This window comes from Cygnus atratus, chromosome 13, assembly GCF_013377495.2.
Source record: "Cygnus atratus isolate AKBS03 ecotype Queensland, Australia chromosome 13, CAtr_DNAZoo_HiC_assembly, whole genome shotgun sequence".
Lineage (NCBI taxonomy): Eukaryota > Metazoa > Chordata > Aves > Anseriformes > Anatidae > Cygnus > Cygnus atratus.
Genome location: NC_066374.1, coordinates 11,307,075 through 11,325,622, shown reverse-complemented (window position 1 = coordinate 11,325,622; position 18,548 = coordinate 11,307,075). Strand labels below are relative to the sequence as shown.

The following is an 18,548-nucleotide window of genomic DNA, read 5'->3' as shown; positions in this document are numbered from 1 at the left end:
TACTAGGAGAACCCCACCGTTTCAAGAATCAGTCATCATTTAGAAAGCACGTTCCATTGATAAACCTATTTCATTATAGAAAGAAACGGGGAGATGCAACATGACCCATCTCAAAAAAAAAAAAACACAAAGATGTATAGCAAAGGACTCTTTGGAGGAGCACGCAAATGCACAGCAATGCTCCAAAGGCTGGAAGTCAAGGTTCAACAAACCCAGAAATAGCTATTACATGATCACCACCACAGACAATTGCCTACTTAAACAACTGACCCAGCGGTATGTAAAACTGCAAGTCAGAGGGTTTACAGCAGAGTTCAGCAGTTCTCCTCAAGTCAGCTGCAGCTACTGCCAGTGTCACTGGACAAGCTCCTCAGCCTGCCCTTTGCAGGCAGGGCTCGGGGGACAGCTGCCCACTGCGCTCTCCCAGCGTGTTACCGGTTCTCTCGGTTCACCCAGAGCAAACAGCAGCAGCGACCACGTCAAACCCTCCGACACAGAGCGCACGGCGCCGCACAACCCCGCGGGGTCCCCGAAATTCCCCAACGGCAGGGCCAACCGAGCCAGATTTTGAGCGTGCCTTCCAGAAACTTCATCTCAGCTCCACGCAAAAGGAAGGACAGGTTTCTGGATTCTTGCAGAATTGTCTGGAATTGGCTTGACCAGAAGACTCCTTGCAACACTTCAAAGAGACTTGGCTGTGCTCCTCGGGTCTCAGCATTACTTGCTGGTAATCCAGCACTTCTGCACTAGCAGTAAACTCTAAAACAAACAGGAGCGTGCTCATCCATCAGGGACGCCGTCCTGGCAGCAGCTGGCAGCTGCTCGCATACTCTCACATCTCTTCCTAAGACCTCCCGAGGTCCCTCCCAACCTGGATCTTTCTTCCTATGGTTCTTTGGCCGAGCCTTACTACCAGGGAAAGCGGGAGAAGACCACAGGGCACAGTCTCAGGGAGGGTGCCCCTCTGAGGGCAAAACATGTGATTTCCCTTAAGCAGCCCTCCAGGTCCGAAACAGGGGACGTGACGGCGAGCTATCCAGCCAGCCTGCCGGGCAGCCCCACATTCCCCAGCGAGCTCCCTGCCGTTGGGTCCCAGGACGGGATTTCAGCGCTGGGCTGCTCCACCCTCGCGCAGCAACAGCAGCTGCCCCCCAGCAACGCCGCGCTGTGCAGGGCACTGCTCCCGCCCAGAGACTCCTTGTGGAGGCTGCCAGCGGAGCCCATGGCCAACGGGGCTGGTAACGACGGGCTCAGGCACCGGCAGGGTGCTTGAGGTGGCGGCAGGGAGAGAAGCTCGCACGTTGAGCACCCTACCGAGACCGGAACAGCGAAACGGCCCAGCACGGCCTTTATTAAGATACCAGAAGGAACCGTCACGGAGGCGATCCCATGCTTCCCCCATACTGCCATCGCCGCCGCCAGCACACGCGCGTCCACGGGGGTGCCGCACCCCAGCGGCGCTGAGCACCAAGTGCCCGTACGAGAACTAACGCACGGGAATTCACACCCCGGGGGGGGGCTGAGCCCCAGCCCCGGCCCTACCCAGGGACCCGCTGCCCCTGCCCCGAGCACGGCCCTGACACCGGGGCTCCCCCCCCGCAGCCCCAGCCCCAGCCCCAGCCCCGCCGCCCCCCCGCCCCAGGGCGCCCCCCAGCGCCGCCACCGGAGGGGCCGCCCCGGCCCCGCCCCTCGCACGGCCCCGCCCCTCGCACGGCCCCGCCCCCTTTTCCTACAGACCACGCCTCCCTTTCGCCACGCCACACCCCCCTTCTGCAGACCACGCCCCCTTCTGCAGACCACGCCCCTCTCGCCGAGCGCTAGCCCCGCCCCCCATCCTGCGGGGGCCCCGCGCCGCACGCGCCTGCCCCGCCCCCCCCCCCCCCCTCCCCGGGCCCACCACCGCCGCCGCGCGCCCCGAGCCCCCCCCCCCCGCTGCCCGCCCCCGCCCCGCGCTGCCCGCAGGGAGGCGCCCTCGGGCGGCGCCGCCCGCACCTGGCTGCCCGGCGCCGCGCCGCCCGCTCTGCCCACAGCCCGGCTTCGGGTCGCGGCCCCTTTAAATGGAGGCGCCGCTCGGAGCCCTCAGCGCGCTGCGGCCCGGGGGGGGGCGGGGGCAGCTCCCCATTGGCCGCGCCGAGCGAGGGACGCGTCCCCATTGGCCGCGGCGGGGCTGGGGCTCGCGAGACTCGCTCGCAGGCGGCGGCCTCCAAAACGCGGAGCGGGAGCGGCAGCCCGGGAGCGGAGCGCGCAGCCCGGACTCCGCCGGGCGGACGGAAAACCCGGAGCGGATCCGCGCGGCGGAGCGGGACCGCGCGAACCGGCAGCGCGGAGCCGAGCCCCGGGGGCTGGGGCGGGGAGGGGGGGGGGTCGGAGCGGGGCGCCCCGAGCCCCTCGGGGCCCGCGGGGCCGCCCGCAAAGTGCGGAGTGGACCTCGCGGAGCGGGCCGGGCGCCCCGCTGCCCCCCCCCCCCCGTTAACCCTCTCGCCGCCGCCCCCGGGGGCCCGGCCCGGCCGCGCCGCCCCGGCCTCTACCTGCGCACCGACTGGGGGGGGGGGGGAGCGGCCCGGCCCGGCCGCCGTCGCCACCGCCGCCGCCTCCCCGGAGCTGGAGCCGTCTCCCCGGGGCGGTGAGTGACAGCGCGGCCGGGCGGGGCTTCGCGGGGGCCCGGGACGCGGCACCGCCCCCGGGAGGGGCTGCCCCGGCCCCCGGCCCGCGCCCCTCCCCCGCGCCACCCCCCCCGGTCCCCCCCCCGCCCCGCCGGGACCGCCCCTCCCCCGGCACGCCCTCACACGCCCCCCCCTGCCCGCGCCCCTCACGCCCCCCTCAGGCTCCCTCTCGAGGCTTTATTGCCGCCCCGCCCCGCCCCGCTCCCCTCACGCCCTTCCCGCCGCCGGCCCCGTGCACGCGCGCGGGCACCGCCGGGCGGGGGCGCGCACGGCGCGGCACGCGCTCGGAGCCCGCCGCGGCCCCTTTAAAAGGCAGCGCCCCCCCCCCCGCCGATCGCAGCGCGCATGCGCGGCGCCCGGCCTCACTGCGCCTGCGCGGCGGCCGCCGGCGGCTCGCTCGGCTCCTTTGTCCCCTCGCTCGCCTCTCAACCGAGCGTGATGCCCGCCGCGCTGATTGGCGGCGCGCGCTGCGGGCCGCCGCCGCCTCGCGGCCAATCGGCGCCGCGCAGAGGGCCGCACGCCCGCCTCGGCCCGCCCCGCCGCGGCCGGCCCGTGAGTGACGGGGAGCGCGGCCAATGGCGGCGCGGGGTGGGCGGCGGGGCGGCCAATGGGAAGGGCGGGCGGCGGGAGCAGGGGGGTAGGTTGCGCGAGTTCCGGCCGCGCGCGCGCTCCTCTCCGGGCTGCAGCGGGCCGAGCAGGCCGCGATCCGCCCCGCCGCCGCCCGCCGCCGCCAGGTGAGGCCGCGCCCGGCACGGGGCCGCCGCCGGGGCCGCTCCGCGCTGCCACGGGCCCGGCCGCTCCGCCGGGAGCCCCGCCGAGGCCCGCGCCCCGCCCCGCCGCCACACGCGGCCGCCGAGGCGGGCGGGAGGGCGGGCGGGCGGGCGGGCGGGGGGGGGGGTGTCCCGGAGAGACCGGGGGGGGCCGGGCCGTGCCCGTGCCCCGTGTGCGAGCCGTGCGCGTGTGCCCGCAGGTGGGGAAGATGCAGGGCAGCAAGGGCTTCGGCATGGAGAAGCAGAACCACGCGCCGCGGAAGCAGCACCAGCACCCGCAGCACCCGCCGCCCGCCGGGCCCGCCAACGGGCAGCAGGCCAACAGCCAGAGTGAGTGCGGGCCGCGGGGGCCTCCCGGAACTCCCCGAGCTCCTGTACGCGGCGTGCAGCCCGCCCGCCCCTCGGCGGCCTTCCCGTAAACTTTGCGGCCCGCTGCGCCCTGCTCCGCTTCCCCCCCCCCCTTTTTTTTTTTTTTTTTTCCCCCTTTCCCTTCTCCCGGCCATAAAAGGGTTTATGGGCACGGCCTGCCTCGAGTACCGGGCACACGGAGCTGCGGGCCCTAGAGACGCGGCTGTGCCCGCAGCGCTCTCGCAGAGCCGGCAGCCCGGCGCTGAGGCTGGGCTCTCGCACGGAAAGCGCTGCCCGATGCTTCCTTTTATTTATTTACTTCGCTGTTCAAAAGCCAGCCTGCCAGCTGTCACCGGTGCCGGCTCCTGCTGTATCTCAGGGCGCTCCTGAGTTTGTTCTTAACCACCGCGGGCTGCAGCTCTGCTGCTTGGCAGTCAGATCGCGATCACTCCCCCTGAAACGCTCTGCGTTAATGGCTTCTGGGGCGCTGAGCTAACTGGATAGTTTACAGCTAGGGCGTCGGGGCACTGCCATTCACACCTTCAGAGCGGGGGGGAAAGTGCTCTGGTTATACTAAAAATCTCTTTTGTTTTCTACTTTTTATTTCCTTTTGTTTTGTTTTTGAAGTCTTAACACTGGCTTTTCAAAACAAAAGAGGGTAAAAGTCGCATGTGCGCTTTGCTGGCTTTCTCAGAGGCTTTCCTGAGCTAAATGCGCTTTTGGCTGTGTTCCTTGTGCATGATTCCTCTGTGGTTTTCTCTCTTAGCTGCATGTTTAAGTGAACCCACATGCAGATGTTTGGCTGGTATAAAATTCACGGGTATTTATATTAAGCGATCCTGTTAAACAGGTTCGTGGGAGATCATAGAAAAGGGTGGCCGACTAGTTTGTTTCCAGTCAGGTTGGGAACAATGCAGCACAAGAACAGCATTGTTGTATTCTCGGAGGGCTCAGCTCGGAGTGACAGTCTGCATCTCGGATTCCTTTGAGTGGATCTGCTTAAGGTGGAACAGCGATGCTGCTTAATGCTGCCCTAAGTCCCGCTTAGGGTATTTGCAGGCCTTGCAATTGACCCCCAAACGCTTCTGATAACAGCCTGGAGTCGTTTGCAAGACAAACGCTTCACTGAACTGGCTGAGCTGTGTGAAGTAAATCACTTACTGTCCTTTTGCTACTTTTCTATACGTTACCGGCCCGTTTTTTTAGGGTTAGCTGTGGAGGTGTGCTTGTACTCATAGAGGGCTTGTCCTTAACACTTGCCTTTGCATGAATAGCTTTTCCTGGTTAGTACCCCGCTTCGTAGTCTGAATCGATCCACTTGAGTTTACTTCAGACGCGTGGCCATGAGGTGGATCCTGTGCAAAGCGATTTGGATAGGAATCGGTCCGTAAGCTGCTCGTGTCAAATAGAAGAGAGGAAAAACTGCAAAAGAAACAAAAGACAGGAGCAAAACAAAAAAAAGTGGAATTGCTTTCTGCAGCTTGCTGTCCTGTGCAGGGAGGTTTTGTGCCCCTTTAAGAAAAGGGGACAGAGGGAGGTAGAGAGGTCATAAAGCCGTCCCTGTGTCCCGTCTGTAGCAGGGCTTCCGGGGTCGTGCTGGGCTTCAGCTAAATTGGGGGCTAAAGTGAAGTGTGCGTGTGGGGGTTTGGGGGTGTTCTGTAACGAGTCCCATTTGTTAGTGTTACGTGTAGCATTACTTAATGAACATAGATTTTTTTTAATTTTTGAGGTCTTACCGACGTGGCTATTCTTAGTGGTTTTTTTTTTCTATTTTTGCCATTCCAGTCTTCTTTTCAGATTGGAACCCAAGACTCTGGAACCCAAATCCCATCTCATAGAATACCAGCTAACTAAAACGTTACCTGTCTGGGCAAAATTAACTCTTTTGCATGTTATTTTTAGAACTTTTTTTTTTCCCCCCTCAGTAAAAATCGGATTGCTGGCCAAGCTGCGGCTTTCCTGTACTCATTCAGGTTGTAATAGCAAAACTTCGTATTGTGACTACAGACTTTATTGTGGGTCCGTTATCTTGAGCAGTTACCCAAAAGCTGAAGCCCGAGTGACCATTCTGAAGCAAAATCCCCTCGTTGCTGTAGAGATGGCTGGGGAGGTTTGAGGTCTAAGCGAATGGGTGGTATTACCTGTATTGTCCTATGTCTCTGCGTTCACTGTGATGAAACCTAATAGAATTTATCCCCCCAACTGTAGAGCAGCTGTGTACCTTATTCCCCTCAGATGAAGGCCTGACTATTGACCTGAAGAATTTCCGGAAACCTGGTGAAAAGACCTTCACTCAGAGAAGCCGCCTGTTTGTGGGGAATCTGCCCCCAGATATTACAGAGGAAGAGATGAGAAAGTTATTTGAGAAGTATGGCAAGGCAGGGGAAGTCTTCATACACAAGGACAAAGGCTTTGGCTTTATCAGGCTGGTGAGTGACTTGCTACCTTAGGCATGTTTTTGTGGCAGTGACCTACGCTAGAGGAGTGTTGCTAACTGGAAGTAGTAAATGTTCAGGTATCTTCAGATAATTCTGATAATTAAGCCCACTGTTGATTTTAAGTGACCTGGCTTACAATCACGGATCAGCTTCTACAAGTGATTGATTAGTCTAGAGCCTGTTATGGGAAGGAACGTGAATTGGGGCGGCTTGTGGCAGGATTTATGAGATACCTGGTGAAGGTATTCTGGAATCAGGTGAGAGAAGAGAGAGGGAAGACGCAAACCTGATGCTGTTACAGACTGGGTAGACATCTCCTGGAAGGGCGTGAACGAGATGTTTCTGTGAACGTAGATAATCGCACGGTATTGCTGGGGTGATGGGTGCTCTTGTGGCAGGGGAGAGTCTCCAGGTGATCACACTGAAGCGTGGCTATGAGGGAGGTGGTTACCGACATGGTGTCGTGGTTCCCAGACGTTAGTGGCTCAGGTGCTACATTTCTGAAAGCCCCAATATGAGCGGCTGGAGCATGAGGTTTCCAATGTATTTATTTATTTTCTTTAAGAAAAAAGAGCAACTCATTCTGTAGCCTTAATATACCGATATATCTGATCGATAATGATCGTTATTCGCTTAGTTTTCACCGGCTGTGGGATTAGGCTTATGTCCGATACGTTTCTTTTTCCACCTCCAAACTTTCTACGTGTGTATTCAGGTAAAGTCATTGATAATGGAGAACAGCTGTGGTCGGTTAGGGCACTTTTTTAACACACTGTGGGAGGTTTATTTGTTCCTCTCTGTGAAACACTTGTTCAGGAGAAATACGCTTGTGACTCGGTTGTGTACGTAGCTGATTCCATGCTGCATTGAGAGTTTTAATGATGACTTTTTTTATCTTCAGGAAACTCGCACTCTGGCAGAGATTGCAAAGGTGGAATTAGACAACATGCCTCTCCGTGGGAAGCAGCTAAGAGTGCGTTTTGCGTGCCACAGCGCATCGCTGACAGTCAGGAACCTGCCTCAGTTTGTGTCCAATGAGCTCCTGGAGGAAGCCTTCTCAGTGTTTGGCCAGGTGGAAAGGGCTGTGGTTATTGTGGATGACAGAGGACGATCCTCTGGAAAAGGCATTGTGGAGTTCTCAGGGAAGCCCGCTGCTAGGAAAGCCCTGGATAGATGTAGTGATGGGTCTTTCCTGCTGACTACGTAAGTGCGGAGGGCAAGAATTGCTGTGCTGTTGTGTGCAGGCTGGTGGGTGGCGTTGGCTCGTGAGCGATGTTTCGTGGTATAGCAGGGCAGGAGGTGCTTTGCCCAGGGAGAACTTAGCTTCCTTTCCAACAGGAGCGAGTCTGTGCCGAAACTCGGCTCTCAAAGCTTCCTTCTGGGAAGCTGCTGGTGGGGTCAGAGCGTAAGGCTGTCCAGTAAGCTCTTCCTCCCTAAAGCTGCCTTAGGGCAATTAAAGCAGCTTTTAAGAAACAGGAGCTGTTTTGGAGACCCATCCATTTTGGAGACCCATTTCCATGGCTGGAAACAAAGCTCGAGTGTGTTAATTGCGCACGCCGAGTCTAGGGGTGGGACCGCACTCGGCAGGGTGCGCGGCTGGGCAGAGTGCTGATCCACCACTCGGGCACGAGGTGTTTGGGAAGCTGATCAGATGTACTGGGTCGTTTGGGGTTTTCTCCGTCAGAAGCTTGTTTTTCCTTTGCTTGAATATCGTAAGGCGACAAAGTGTGTTCTTGGATAATGATGTGAACACGCTTAAGCAAATGATTAATTCTAAATATGTTCCACAGAGCACGGCTCGTTGCTTTAACAACGAGGGGAACCATTTATGGTCTGTTGGGACTGAAAAATACTAAAGTATATTTTGTATGCACGCTCTTAGAATTTAATAGTAAAACACTTCCTGAAATTGGGGCTGTATTGCTAATTTCTAAAGTAATTTTTTTTAAGCTTTGTGCTTCTCGCCCCGCTCCTTTTTTGGGGAGGGGCTGCATATGGCACGGCAGTACACAGCACGTTCAGGTTCAAAAAGCAGCTTTTTTTTTTTTTTACATTGCTATTTTCCTGCCTGAGAGTCTTTGGGAGTAGCCAGCAGAGTGTGTAGTGCTCTGCAGCAGGGTTGCTGCTAGGGAGCTTTTGGGCTACCTTAGTTTCTTGGGATTATTTACTCCGTGCCCTTTTGCTGACTCAGAACTATACAGCCTGAAAGAATCATGAAAACAACATTTGAAAAGTGAGCACGCAAAGCTAAGCACTGCCAGTGTATAACCGAGAGCACCTGGGGGCAACATTCCCTCTTTCTCTGGCTGTCTGCGCATCAGCTTTTGACATCTGGGGCAGCAAAACAGTGTGTTGCTTATTTCTACTTGAGGTTTGGTTTTCACTGAAGTTGCTCTGCTTTGTCCTAGTTTGTGACAGTAGCAGATAGATAAACTGCTTGGAATAGACTGGCTCACATTGGAAAATGAGACAATTAGTAACACGTTAAAGTGAAAAGCTGGGTTGTGGACCCTCAGCCTCTCATGGCCTGCCTTCCTGTTGGAGTTTGGGCATTGCTTGCTCCTCGGCATGGCATGATTGTTTCTGTCACTTCCCCAGCTCTGGCAAATGGATTAAGGAGCTAAAGCTGAATTGTGACGCTGCTTTGCGCTGAGGATGTGAGCAGTGTCAGTGCTGTGCTGGGGAACTGATGCGGAGGTGGGGACATCTCTGCTAAATAGTTCTCTTTTGCACACAGAAGCACGCGTGCTCAGTGTCTGTGTCGCAAAGTGTTCCAGAGGATTATTTGGGAAATTGAGGCAGGGCCCAACAGGAACTTGCAGAGCGCTGCTGGTTGGCAGTAAGAGGAAGCAGTGGTCTCACCGAGAGAGTACGAGTGATACAGCCAGTGAAAAGCAGCGTTACTCCTCGCTGTAGACTATTGTATAAAGGGGTTGTGCAGCCTGTGGTTGGTCATGAAGCAGGGGAGGAAAGGGATCTAAAAACAGACTCTGGTGCTACTGTGCTGTGCAGATCCTACTCCAGGAAGTCAGGTTTCCAGTGAAGCTGTTAATTTAAACAAGTAACTGAAAGCATTCTTCTTTCAGTACAGTTTTGGTTTGGATTTAACAAGGATGTCAATTAACAGCTCAGCTCCTAATCCGAAGGGGGAGGAAAAAAAAAAACACCATTAAAAGTAATGACTGTTTTCACTTTGCTTCAGAACCCTGGCTGCACTCAATTTCTTTGAGCAGTGCTAAAAGCAGTATTTCATAGGTTCAGACACAGCACACAGGCTTTCCTACACTGCAAGCTCATTCCTGAGTTATCCTCAAAGCACCTCATTTTTTCTTTACAGATTCCCTCGGCCTGTCACTGTGGAGCCCATGGATCAGTATGATGATGAGGAGGGACTACCGGAGAAACTGGTCATCAAAAACCAGCAATATCACAAGTATGTGCCTGCTGTAACACATGAGACGAGACTGCCTGGGGGCTCCGGCGTCTTGCCTAGTGCCTGAGTCTTAGGAGGGTGGCTCATCAGTGCTTCTAGAGGTCCTCCTTTTTTCTGAAAACGTGACCTGACTCCAGAAAAAGAATTGCTTACGCTGTTCCCTTGAAATTGGTTAGCTGAAAGAAAGCAGTGGTTTTGGATCCACTCTGCTGGGTAAGGCTGGCAGGCTCCACATATTTTGTTGTGTTCGTCTGCTTCCATTGTTGGGATAAAAATTGGTGTCAGTTTGAGATAACGTGTGCTTTCCCCTTGCTGGGATGAGAAGCTGAAACAAAAGATGTAGATCATGTGCTCGAAGCGTTATGGACAGTCTGTGGAGGAAGCAGACCTGCACTCACAGTGCAAATGGTACGCATGATGTGAACAGCAGTAAGGCGTGGTACAGCTATCCAGGTATAAGGCCAGGGTATTTGAGGGCTTCCCATGTAAACAGGTGTCGTGATTAGAGCAGTGGGCATTAGTAAACCATGTGAGGTCACGAATTTTGGATGAAGTAAGGAGGATGAGAGCTTCAGGAGCCCAGAGGCTGTGTTAGGAGTATTCACATGCTCCAGGTGCAGGAGCTGCAGGGATTAGCGGGGTGAACATGTGTGTTTGGGCTGGGTATGTTTCTGGAGTGAACCTGTTAACGAGATGTGCAGCGGGAGCTGTTTCTGTCGAGAGTATTTCTACATGTCTTTTGCCCAGTATCTTGGTGTGTTAGGAGCCCAGTGATGTTGCTGGGTGTCAGGGAGGACAGGACGTAGTTTTCTAAGTTTCTCCTTTGAGTAGAGTGCATCCCGAGCAACAGACAAAGTGGTATCTCAGGCACAGCTATTTGTGCAAAAAAGTGTACAGGGTGATTTATGTATTGCAGTGAGATGTGTTTCTAACTGTCAGAAGGATCCGCCATTGCGTTTACACACACATTGTATGTTTCTTAGATCCTCTTTGCTCTGTTGAAGCATTCACTAGCTCTTCCTTGCTTGACAGGGAGCGTGAGCAGCCTCCTCGATTCGCACAGCCTGGCAGCTTTGAGTATGAGTATGCCATGCGTTGGAAGGCTCTAATAGAAATGGAGAAGCAGCAGCAAGAACAGGTAGACCGCAACATCAAGGAAGCTCGAGAGAAGCTGGAAATGGAAATGGAAGCAGCTCGCCACGAGCACCAAGTTATGCTCATGCGGCAAGGTACCAACCAAAGATAATCGGAACAGGGCCCTTCCGCTCCCGGGGTGGGTGGCTCAGCAGACTGGCCAGAGCCCACTGAAGTTGAGCTGTGGCACAGCTGCTTGACTTTTAACCAGCTGTGGCAGCAACAAACAAACAGATGTTGCTGCGTTACAGGAGGCTCTATTATGTTACTCTCCTTTGTGGTGTGGTTCTAGTTCAGGAACTGATGAGAGGTGGTAGAGGAGACAAGTTTGATTTTATTTTTTTAACTGTTATCTTTTATAGATTTAATGAGGCGCCAGGAAGAACTGAGGAGAATGGAAGAATTGCATAACCAAGAAGTACAAAAACGTAAACAGTTGGAAATCAGGTAAGGTGGCAGGTTCTGGAATTGTGAATCCATAATGTTATGGAACGAAGCACTTCTTCAGTTCACTTATTGTTCATGGTGACAATTTAATTGCTACCTTAAGAGTAGCTGTTGTTTCAGGCCTTTTTGTTCGTAGGGAGACTGTACACTTGGTTTAAGATGGAGGAGTTAGGAGTTTCTTCTGCTGGCGTTAAAGGACACTGACTAGTATTTGTTTTTTTACAGTTCTGTGTCTCAGTTTAGCTCCTCGACCGAGGCAGATACAAAAGTCAGAATCTGTGCAGTGGCTTTAGTGCTGCAGGTTGGGAAACCCCATTCTAGCATCTATCCTCTCCTTTGAGAGGTAACTTAGTCTCAGAGATTTCTCTCTCCATTCCAGCTCTTCCTTGTCTCAGGGTCATTGTGAGAAGCTCCAGGAAGATCTCCAGATTACTTCTGTAATACAAGGGGCTTGAGAACTGTCTGGCTTTTATGTATTATATGCAATATAACATAGTCAGCATGTACTTGAGAGTGGCTGTGTATGTGGGTGTGTTCAGGCTGAGTTTTATAACGAACTCCTTAAAATTCAGAGTGTTGAAAATGCCCTGCTCGTAGATGTTTGCTTTCATCATGAGGTGCCTGATATTTCACAACCTCAGCAGAATAATGTTTTCAAAGTTGTAGGTTTCCAAAACGAGAGCCCGCTAGGCAGCACTGCAACTCTGATGCAAGGGATCAGTTTGTGTTGCGCTGAGCATCCTTGCCACTTTTTTGCAGGCAAGAGGAAGAACGCAGGCGCCGTGAGGAGGAAATGAGAAGGCAACAAGAAGAGATGATGAGACGCCAGCAGGAAGGCTTCAAGGGGAACTTCGCTGATGCGGTATGAATATTCCTATTTTTCCATTGCATCTGGACACTGATATTAGATTTTTTTCTCTTCCCCAGCATGGGACTTCCAGTGGATGCTTAACGTGTTGGCTGAGGGACTCCACATACACATTCAATGCATTCTACAGCCAGTTATTGACTCCTGTCTGTCTTAGTAACGTTTTTGTCTGGAAAATGTAAATAACACAGTTACTGTCCAACAGCTGTTCCTGTAGGATCCTCAGTGGCTGTCTTGCTGTTTAGAAGAATATATGCTAACTAATTATATTCTAAGAATAGTAACAAAGATGTACTCTTCTGAAGTACTATTGCAGAGCCCTGTTGTGATCATATACCCAGCTATATCCCTAGCCTGCAGTTGTTCTTAGTCTTCCTCAGATGGAGTCATCCTAGCTCAAGGCACTGCTGCAGGCACAATAATTTGCTTGTACTTGAAAGTTGGTGTTGGTCAAGTATTTCTTTGGAATGTAAAATGTGTGATAGCCTGCTTTTTAATAACAGTAATGCTAGTTCTGTAATGAGCTGTTAACAGTTCATTTTCAGTCCCAGCAATTTTTTATTGTGGAAGCAGCTCTCATGCTATGAAGACGCTATAATAACGTCAGTGCAACTGGGTGACAATTATGTATTTTAGCAAAAAAAAAAAAAAAAATTGGCCCCTAAGCAAAATAACTAACTGTAAAGACAAAAGATAAAAACTGTGACTGACTTAAATGCGAATATTACCTAGCAGAACTCCTGAGTTCTCTAAATAATACATAATATCTGATAAATAGTGGCACTGAGACTACAGGTGAAGTCAAGTGACATCTGTTGTTCAGCTCCCATCCTGGAAAAGTAGTATCCTCACTGAAGTGAGGAGGTGCTCCTAGCTTTGCAGCGAGGGAGATCTGTGTTGTGTGCCCAATGTTCACTAGCTGGTAGTCTGGTGGAAATGACCCAGTGCTGCATGTTTGTTGTGTAAGCTTGCATTCCTTTCAACAGGAAAAGCTTCTTAGCTACACTGAGGAAGTAATAAAAACTAATTCTTTCCAATGTGTTACTGCCGCTCAGCAGATCTTTCCATCCAGGTATCGGATAACTCTTTATGCTGCTGTTCAGTAAAATCTGCACACACAGCTTTGCGGCTTGATGCTGTACCAGGATTGCTTTGCTGTTGGATATTGTCTTGCAAAATGAGATGCTTTAAATAAGAGCTGTTTGTTCAGCAGTTAATAGTGGTAGCAGTAGCTCAGATCTGCTTTTGAAATTTACCCAGTAATTCTACCCGTTAATAAAACCCCAGAACTCAATGAATTTGTGTAATTACATTACAAAATACTTGGATCTTTGTCATTTGAAATGGCATCTCTTTTTCCAGAGGGAGCCACCAGACATGCGAATGGGGCAGATGGGCATGGGAGGTAAGAGTTTTTTTGTAGTCCTCTTAATTTCTATGCACATTCATGTCCTTCTCTACAAAATCCATGTGTTTTTTGAGCAGTTGTATTTTATTAGGTCCTTATTTAGAAACTGTCGTAGTAAACTTACTCCCATTTCAGCGACAGGAAGCTGTCATATGACAGGAAACGTATGGGTATGAGGTAGTGCCGTACATACGTGGAAGTTCAGTAAGCAGAAGATGGTTGAAATTGTTATTAGAGCCATAATGTGATTAAGAAGTTTGTAGTGATACAGAAGCTGGTACAACAAGTGGTACTAGACCTTGAATCCAGGAAGAAATCTCAGTTACGAGATTTCCATATTTTGACTACGTGACCTACAGTTTGAGGCCACATGCACAAAAGTGAGTGAAAAGACCATCAGGCTTAGTGGTTAGTGAAGATAGGGAGCGTTAGAACCTGCTGAGGTTTCAGATAATAGTGGAATGCGAGATCAGTTTGTCTTGACCTGATAGTGCAATGGTGGTTAATAGATTAGAACTCTGTCCCGGGATATAATCCTGCAGGGAGCTTACGTGGTATTTTGTGGTTCTGGTTCATGGTTTTTCTGGTTCTTTTCCAGGTACCATTGGCATGAACAATAGAGGAGCTATGGGTGGTACCAACGTCCCAGCTGCTGCGCCTCCTGCAGCTGGTCCTGGAGCTATGATACCTGACGGAGCCATGGGAATGGTAATGCATCTCCATTTGCTTTTCCTGCACACCTTTTAAATGTAGGCTGTGTTGTTTTCATTGTTAAGCAGGACACTGCTAAAGTTGAGTCTTGTTTGTCTCCCTAGACCTGATGTGAAGTTAATCTTGCCTCGATGATAGTTGGTATTTTTGAGATTGAACCAAGTCAAATACTTCTTTCTTTACTCTGAAGATGCTAAAACCTTTGTTAGAAGGATCTTAGCAATCAAACAATACTACATGGCCATTTTTTAAATGGCATATTGGGAAGCACTTTGTTGAGCGAGAGTATTTGGAGGTGTTCTTGCTGGCATAAAGCCAAGCTTTCAGGAGTGTTCTGTCCATCACTAGTTTTTTTTTGAAATAATACTCTCCTATGCTAAAAGGAATATGGTAATAAGTATGCAAAAATGAGTTCAGCTGATTTGCTTAGGGAATAAATAACAAAGAATCAGTGAAGTTTATGCTTGCTTATTTGCCTTTTTTAATTTTTACATTTATTTGAATTTAAAACAATAGCTTGTATTTGCAAAGGGTTTCTGTGACTCTTCTTGAAGTTTAAATGCTTGATTGGCAAAACTCAAGGCTGACATTCCATCTACAAAGCTGTATGACCAGACAGTTCCTCAGCTTTGCACCCCATCCATCCACAGTCATCCCCACCCTGATGGACCTTAGACAACTTAAAACCTTCTTAGGCATCCTCATCGTTGAGTATATGTCACCAAAGAACTATAAAGAGAAAGCCCTAAGGAAAATTCTAAATACAAAATTAATTTTTAGATACAAGTAATGGAAATCTAAAAGTTCTGTTTATTAGAAATCCTTCTTAAAAGATTTTAAAAGTTGGCTTGTTTATTTTGCTTAGAAAACCCAGAACTTGTCTCTGTTTCCATAATAGTGAGAAGAGAAATTAATTTCTTCATATTTTTAATTCCAGTACTGATAGTGAACTGAAATAGGTTGCTGTAAAACATTTAGTAGATGTACAGGCTTCATTCAGCATGCTGTGACCAGCTTGCAAAAAGCACATTTATTAAATTTCCATGGGATTGGAGGGAAAAAATGCTTTTAAGAATACTATCTGACTTAAAGGTTATTGAGCTACGAGTGGGATAAATTGAAAAACGAGGGTGTTTAGACAGGAATTACGGTTGCTGCGTTAGTGATTTAGTTGGTGAATGGTAACTGCGTGTTTTAGCTTGTTATAAATGTGAAATGGAGTGTTACTTCATACTGCTGGAGGAGTTGTTGAAGGTGTCATGTTTAATGTGGAAACCAGCGAGCTCAGGGTCTGCACATAGTTACTGTGGTGAGAGGTAACCTGTCAACATGAAAGAACTGAATTGCTTGCAGCGATCTGTTTGTTTGTTTCAGTTTTTATGGAAATAATGGAAGGAATAGAAAATGAATGTTGCTGTGAAAGTTGGTGACTGCAGCTTGTAACTTTCAGTTTGGGAGTTTCCTTAGTTTGCAAGTGAAATTAAGTCTAGTAAAGCAAATGATGTGGGTGTGGGGATGATCTGGTAGCTGAACTCAGGAGGAGGGATGCCTCTAAAGGATTCAGGCTTTGGTGATGCACAGTTACGGCTTTACTGCAGAGCTTTACAACAGATGATGGCTTCTTTGCATGTTGATCCTATCTGTCAGAGGATGGAATCTCATACAGTATCAGCACTTCCAATCAGCTTCAGAAACAGCAGCAGTCGTATTCAAGTTTGTCCTGAAAGTTCATCTTTAGCAGTTCATAGTACTTGGTGTAATGAACAATTTTCCTGCAAACCTTCCTACTTCTTCATCTATAGGGACTGCTTCATGGAAGTCTTTTTGTCACAAAGAACAGTTTTATTTGGCTGTGAGCTTTTGTACCTGAACGGTAGGGACAGCAGAGCAGCTGTGGTTCAAGGAACGTATACTACTCAAGGAAATTTATGGGGGAGAAGCTGAAGAGAGGAATGGAATGGGGAAGGAGTTCAGATCAGTATGATGAAGTAATGCCACTTAAACCAAAAAAACAGTAAGCTGTTTCTCTAATGGCCAGAAATACGTATATAGTTTTTTTTGGAAACTCTTTATCCTGGCTAGATGCTTAGTTTGTGTTACTGGTCCAACGTGTTCCAGCTTTTTATTCGTGTACGTAGCACTTACTTTTGCATGTTTGCTCCAGTTGGTTAGTGACTGCAGTGACCTTCCCGAATGTGAACGTGCCCTACAGGGAAAGTTCACAATTGCTTAGAGTTCTTCATCTACTGGGAAGGGAAAAAGATGGAAAGAGTGCTGTAATAGTGCTGTATTATGCTGTAAATCGTATGTATTAATGTAAATGTGTGGATGAAGAATGAATGGAACCCATGAGCCTGATGTTGAGGGGGAAGGAAGATGCGGTGGCTGTACAGTATTTTGTGAAAGGACATGTCTGCCGTGTATCTGCCTCATAGCTGACTCAGCTTTGAGCAGGAGGTTGGACTAGGGTTCTCCTGAGGTACCTTCCAAGCTGAATTACCCTTTCATCTCTTCTCCGTGTTGGAAGGAAGAGGCTGTGTGATAGCACTACTCCAGCTGGGAGATGGGAGAGCCAAAGGAGTGGAAATGACAGGATACGACCAAGGCACAAGACTAGTATTTCAGACTTACCTTGGAATTGTAGCATTGCGTACATCTGGATTGTGATACTGCTGTGTTATTAGTGTGCTGCTCCTCATTTACATTCAGTTTGGGTGAGGGAATATGGTGGAAACACGAAACTCCTTTTCCGGACTGCATTTCTCATGTGCTCCACAGGAAGGCACTAGTGTGGAGATGACATAAGCTGTTTTCCAGTGTGTTTGACTCCAAACTATATGGGGAAAGAGACTTTATCCTACAGTGCTTAACTGTAACCAGAGTCCTATCAGTCCGGTTTTGGGGCTTTGGGGTTGGTTTTGGCAGGGTGGGGGTCTTATGGCAAGGTGAACTGTAATTGTGGAATGCTGACAGGATTCGAATCTACTCAAATGGCTTTTAACTGCTGTTTGTTCTTTGTTTTTCCTTCTGCCTCTTCTGCACTCGTCCTCGTTACAAGACTCCACCGCCACCTGCAGATCGCTTCGGCCAGGGCAGCGCGATGGAAGGACTCGGAGCGATGGGTGGGAACCCACCTGCCTTCAACAGAGGAAATCCAGGGGGGGAATTTGGCCCTAACAAGCGTCGCAGATACTAACAGGATTAAGCTGCCCCCTGCACATGCCCCAAAGAGAAAAGGAATCTTGGCAGGCCATACAGGGTTCTTCTCAGGGGGTGGATGTTCAAATTAGTTCGTTAGAGCCTGCTTTGGTTAAGCCACTCTAGGACAAGGGGAGTGCAGTCTGACTGGTAAAGGTTTTAGAAAATTTCATGTGGTGCATTCCTATAATTTCAATGTGAAAATGAATTCTGGGAGGCTGCCGTGGTTGTTCAGTAACGGTAAAATCTGGCAAGGACCTCAATGCCTTGACCGTTCCAGGTTTCCTATTTGCAGCCGGAGTCCTGAGACTGAACTAGATAAAATTGTCTTGGCATTTTTTTTAATTTTAGTGTAGCGTACCTTGTTTAAGAGCACAGGGAAGAACTCTCTGGAGAACTAGGGCAGCATCTGGGTATTTTGCAGCTCCCATGATTCTGTAAATTTACATAGCTCCAAATGATCCATCATGTAGTGAATTGGGGAGATTTTATGTTCATTTTTTTCTTTTTTTTTTTATCTTAACTTGTAGTTACTCTTTTTATCTGGACCATCTGTTTCTTTAAAGTAGTTGACCGTCATGTGCAGCCGGAATGGCTGGAAGGCTCTTGTTCGGATGAATTTTTTGATAATGTGTTGTATCGCTGTTTATTTTTACTGGTAGTAAAGTACAATCTATTGGACAAAGATACTGTATCTCATGCTGAAGATTTAACTGAAACAAATGTTTGTATAATCTTAACCTTGCCTGTCTTTTGTGTAGAAGTACTACAAGATTTTTCATTTAGTGTAAACTGTTTGAACACAAGCTGTAATTGTCCCACTAACAAGTTTGAGTTTGTCTGAGGAATGTTACAGGAATGCATTATTATTAAAGTGGATTTTAAGCCTTTTTTATCTGGTGTGCTGTCTCTTTTTTTTTTTTTTTTTTTTTTACTAAAATGTGTACCTACGGATTGAAGTAAATCAAGCATCAGATTATGGAGTAAAAGTTGTTCTTGCATAGCTCTGTAAAAAGAGGGTGTTAACCCCTGGGAATTTTCTAACAATTCTTGTCACAGAATGAGTTTAGTTTGTGTTTTGGAATGAGAACTTCATCGTTCAAGAGTAAAATAAGGGAAGTCCTGATGCA

At 50.1% G+C, this 18,548-nt stretch overlaps 2 protein-coding genes across 6 annotated transcripts in view; one reads left to right on the top strand and one right to left on the bottom strand.

The window, feature by feature from the left end:
* Positions 1–2,603, bottom strand: part of ZMYM3 (zinc finger MYM-type containing 3) — a 28,858-nt gene extending 26,255 nt beyond the window's left edge. The window contains exon 1 of one of the 2 annotated variants that reach the window (XM_050713353.1): positions 2,529–2,603. The gene's annotated coding sequence lies outside the window, so the exon portion shown is untranslated. Of the gene's footprint in view, positions 1–1,992; positions 2,029–2,528 lie in introns of those variants that run through there. The other variant, XM_035541424.2, reaches the window with a different exon arrangement.
* Positions 2,604–2,998: 395 nt separating this feature from the next.
* NONO (non-POU domain containing octamer binding) lies at positions 2,999–18,311 on the top strand. Of its 4 annotated transcripts, none has more exons than XM_035541382.2 (11): positions 2,999–3,215; positions 3,634–3,763; positions 6,017–6,210; positions 7,121–7,422; positions 9,557–9,652; positions 10,685–10,881; positions 11,149–11,233; positions 11,993–12,095; positions 13,464–13,506; positions 14,108–14,217; positions 17,279–18,311. In XM_035541382.2, the coding sequence occupies exons 1-11, from the start codon at positions 3,009–3,011 to the stop codon at positions 17,414–17,416; spliced, it is 1,605 nt and encodes a 534-aa protein (XP_035397275.1). In that variant the 5' UTR covers positions 2,999–3,008; the 3' UTR covers positions 17,417–18,311. The 4 variants fall into 4 exon arrangements, with proteins under 4 accessions (XP_035397275.1, XP_035397274.1, XP_035397277.1 ...); XM_035541381.1 differs by having other exon boundaries at positions 3,006–3,215; positions 5,990–6,210; XM_035541384.2 differs by lacking the exon at positions 2,999–3,215 and adding an exon at positions 3,279–3,397.
* The last annotated feature ends 237 nt before the right edge of the window (positions 18,312–18,548 follow it).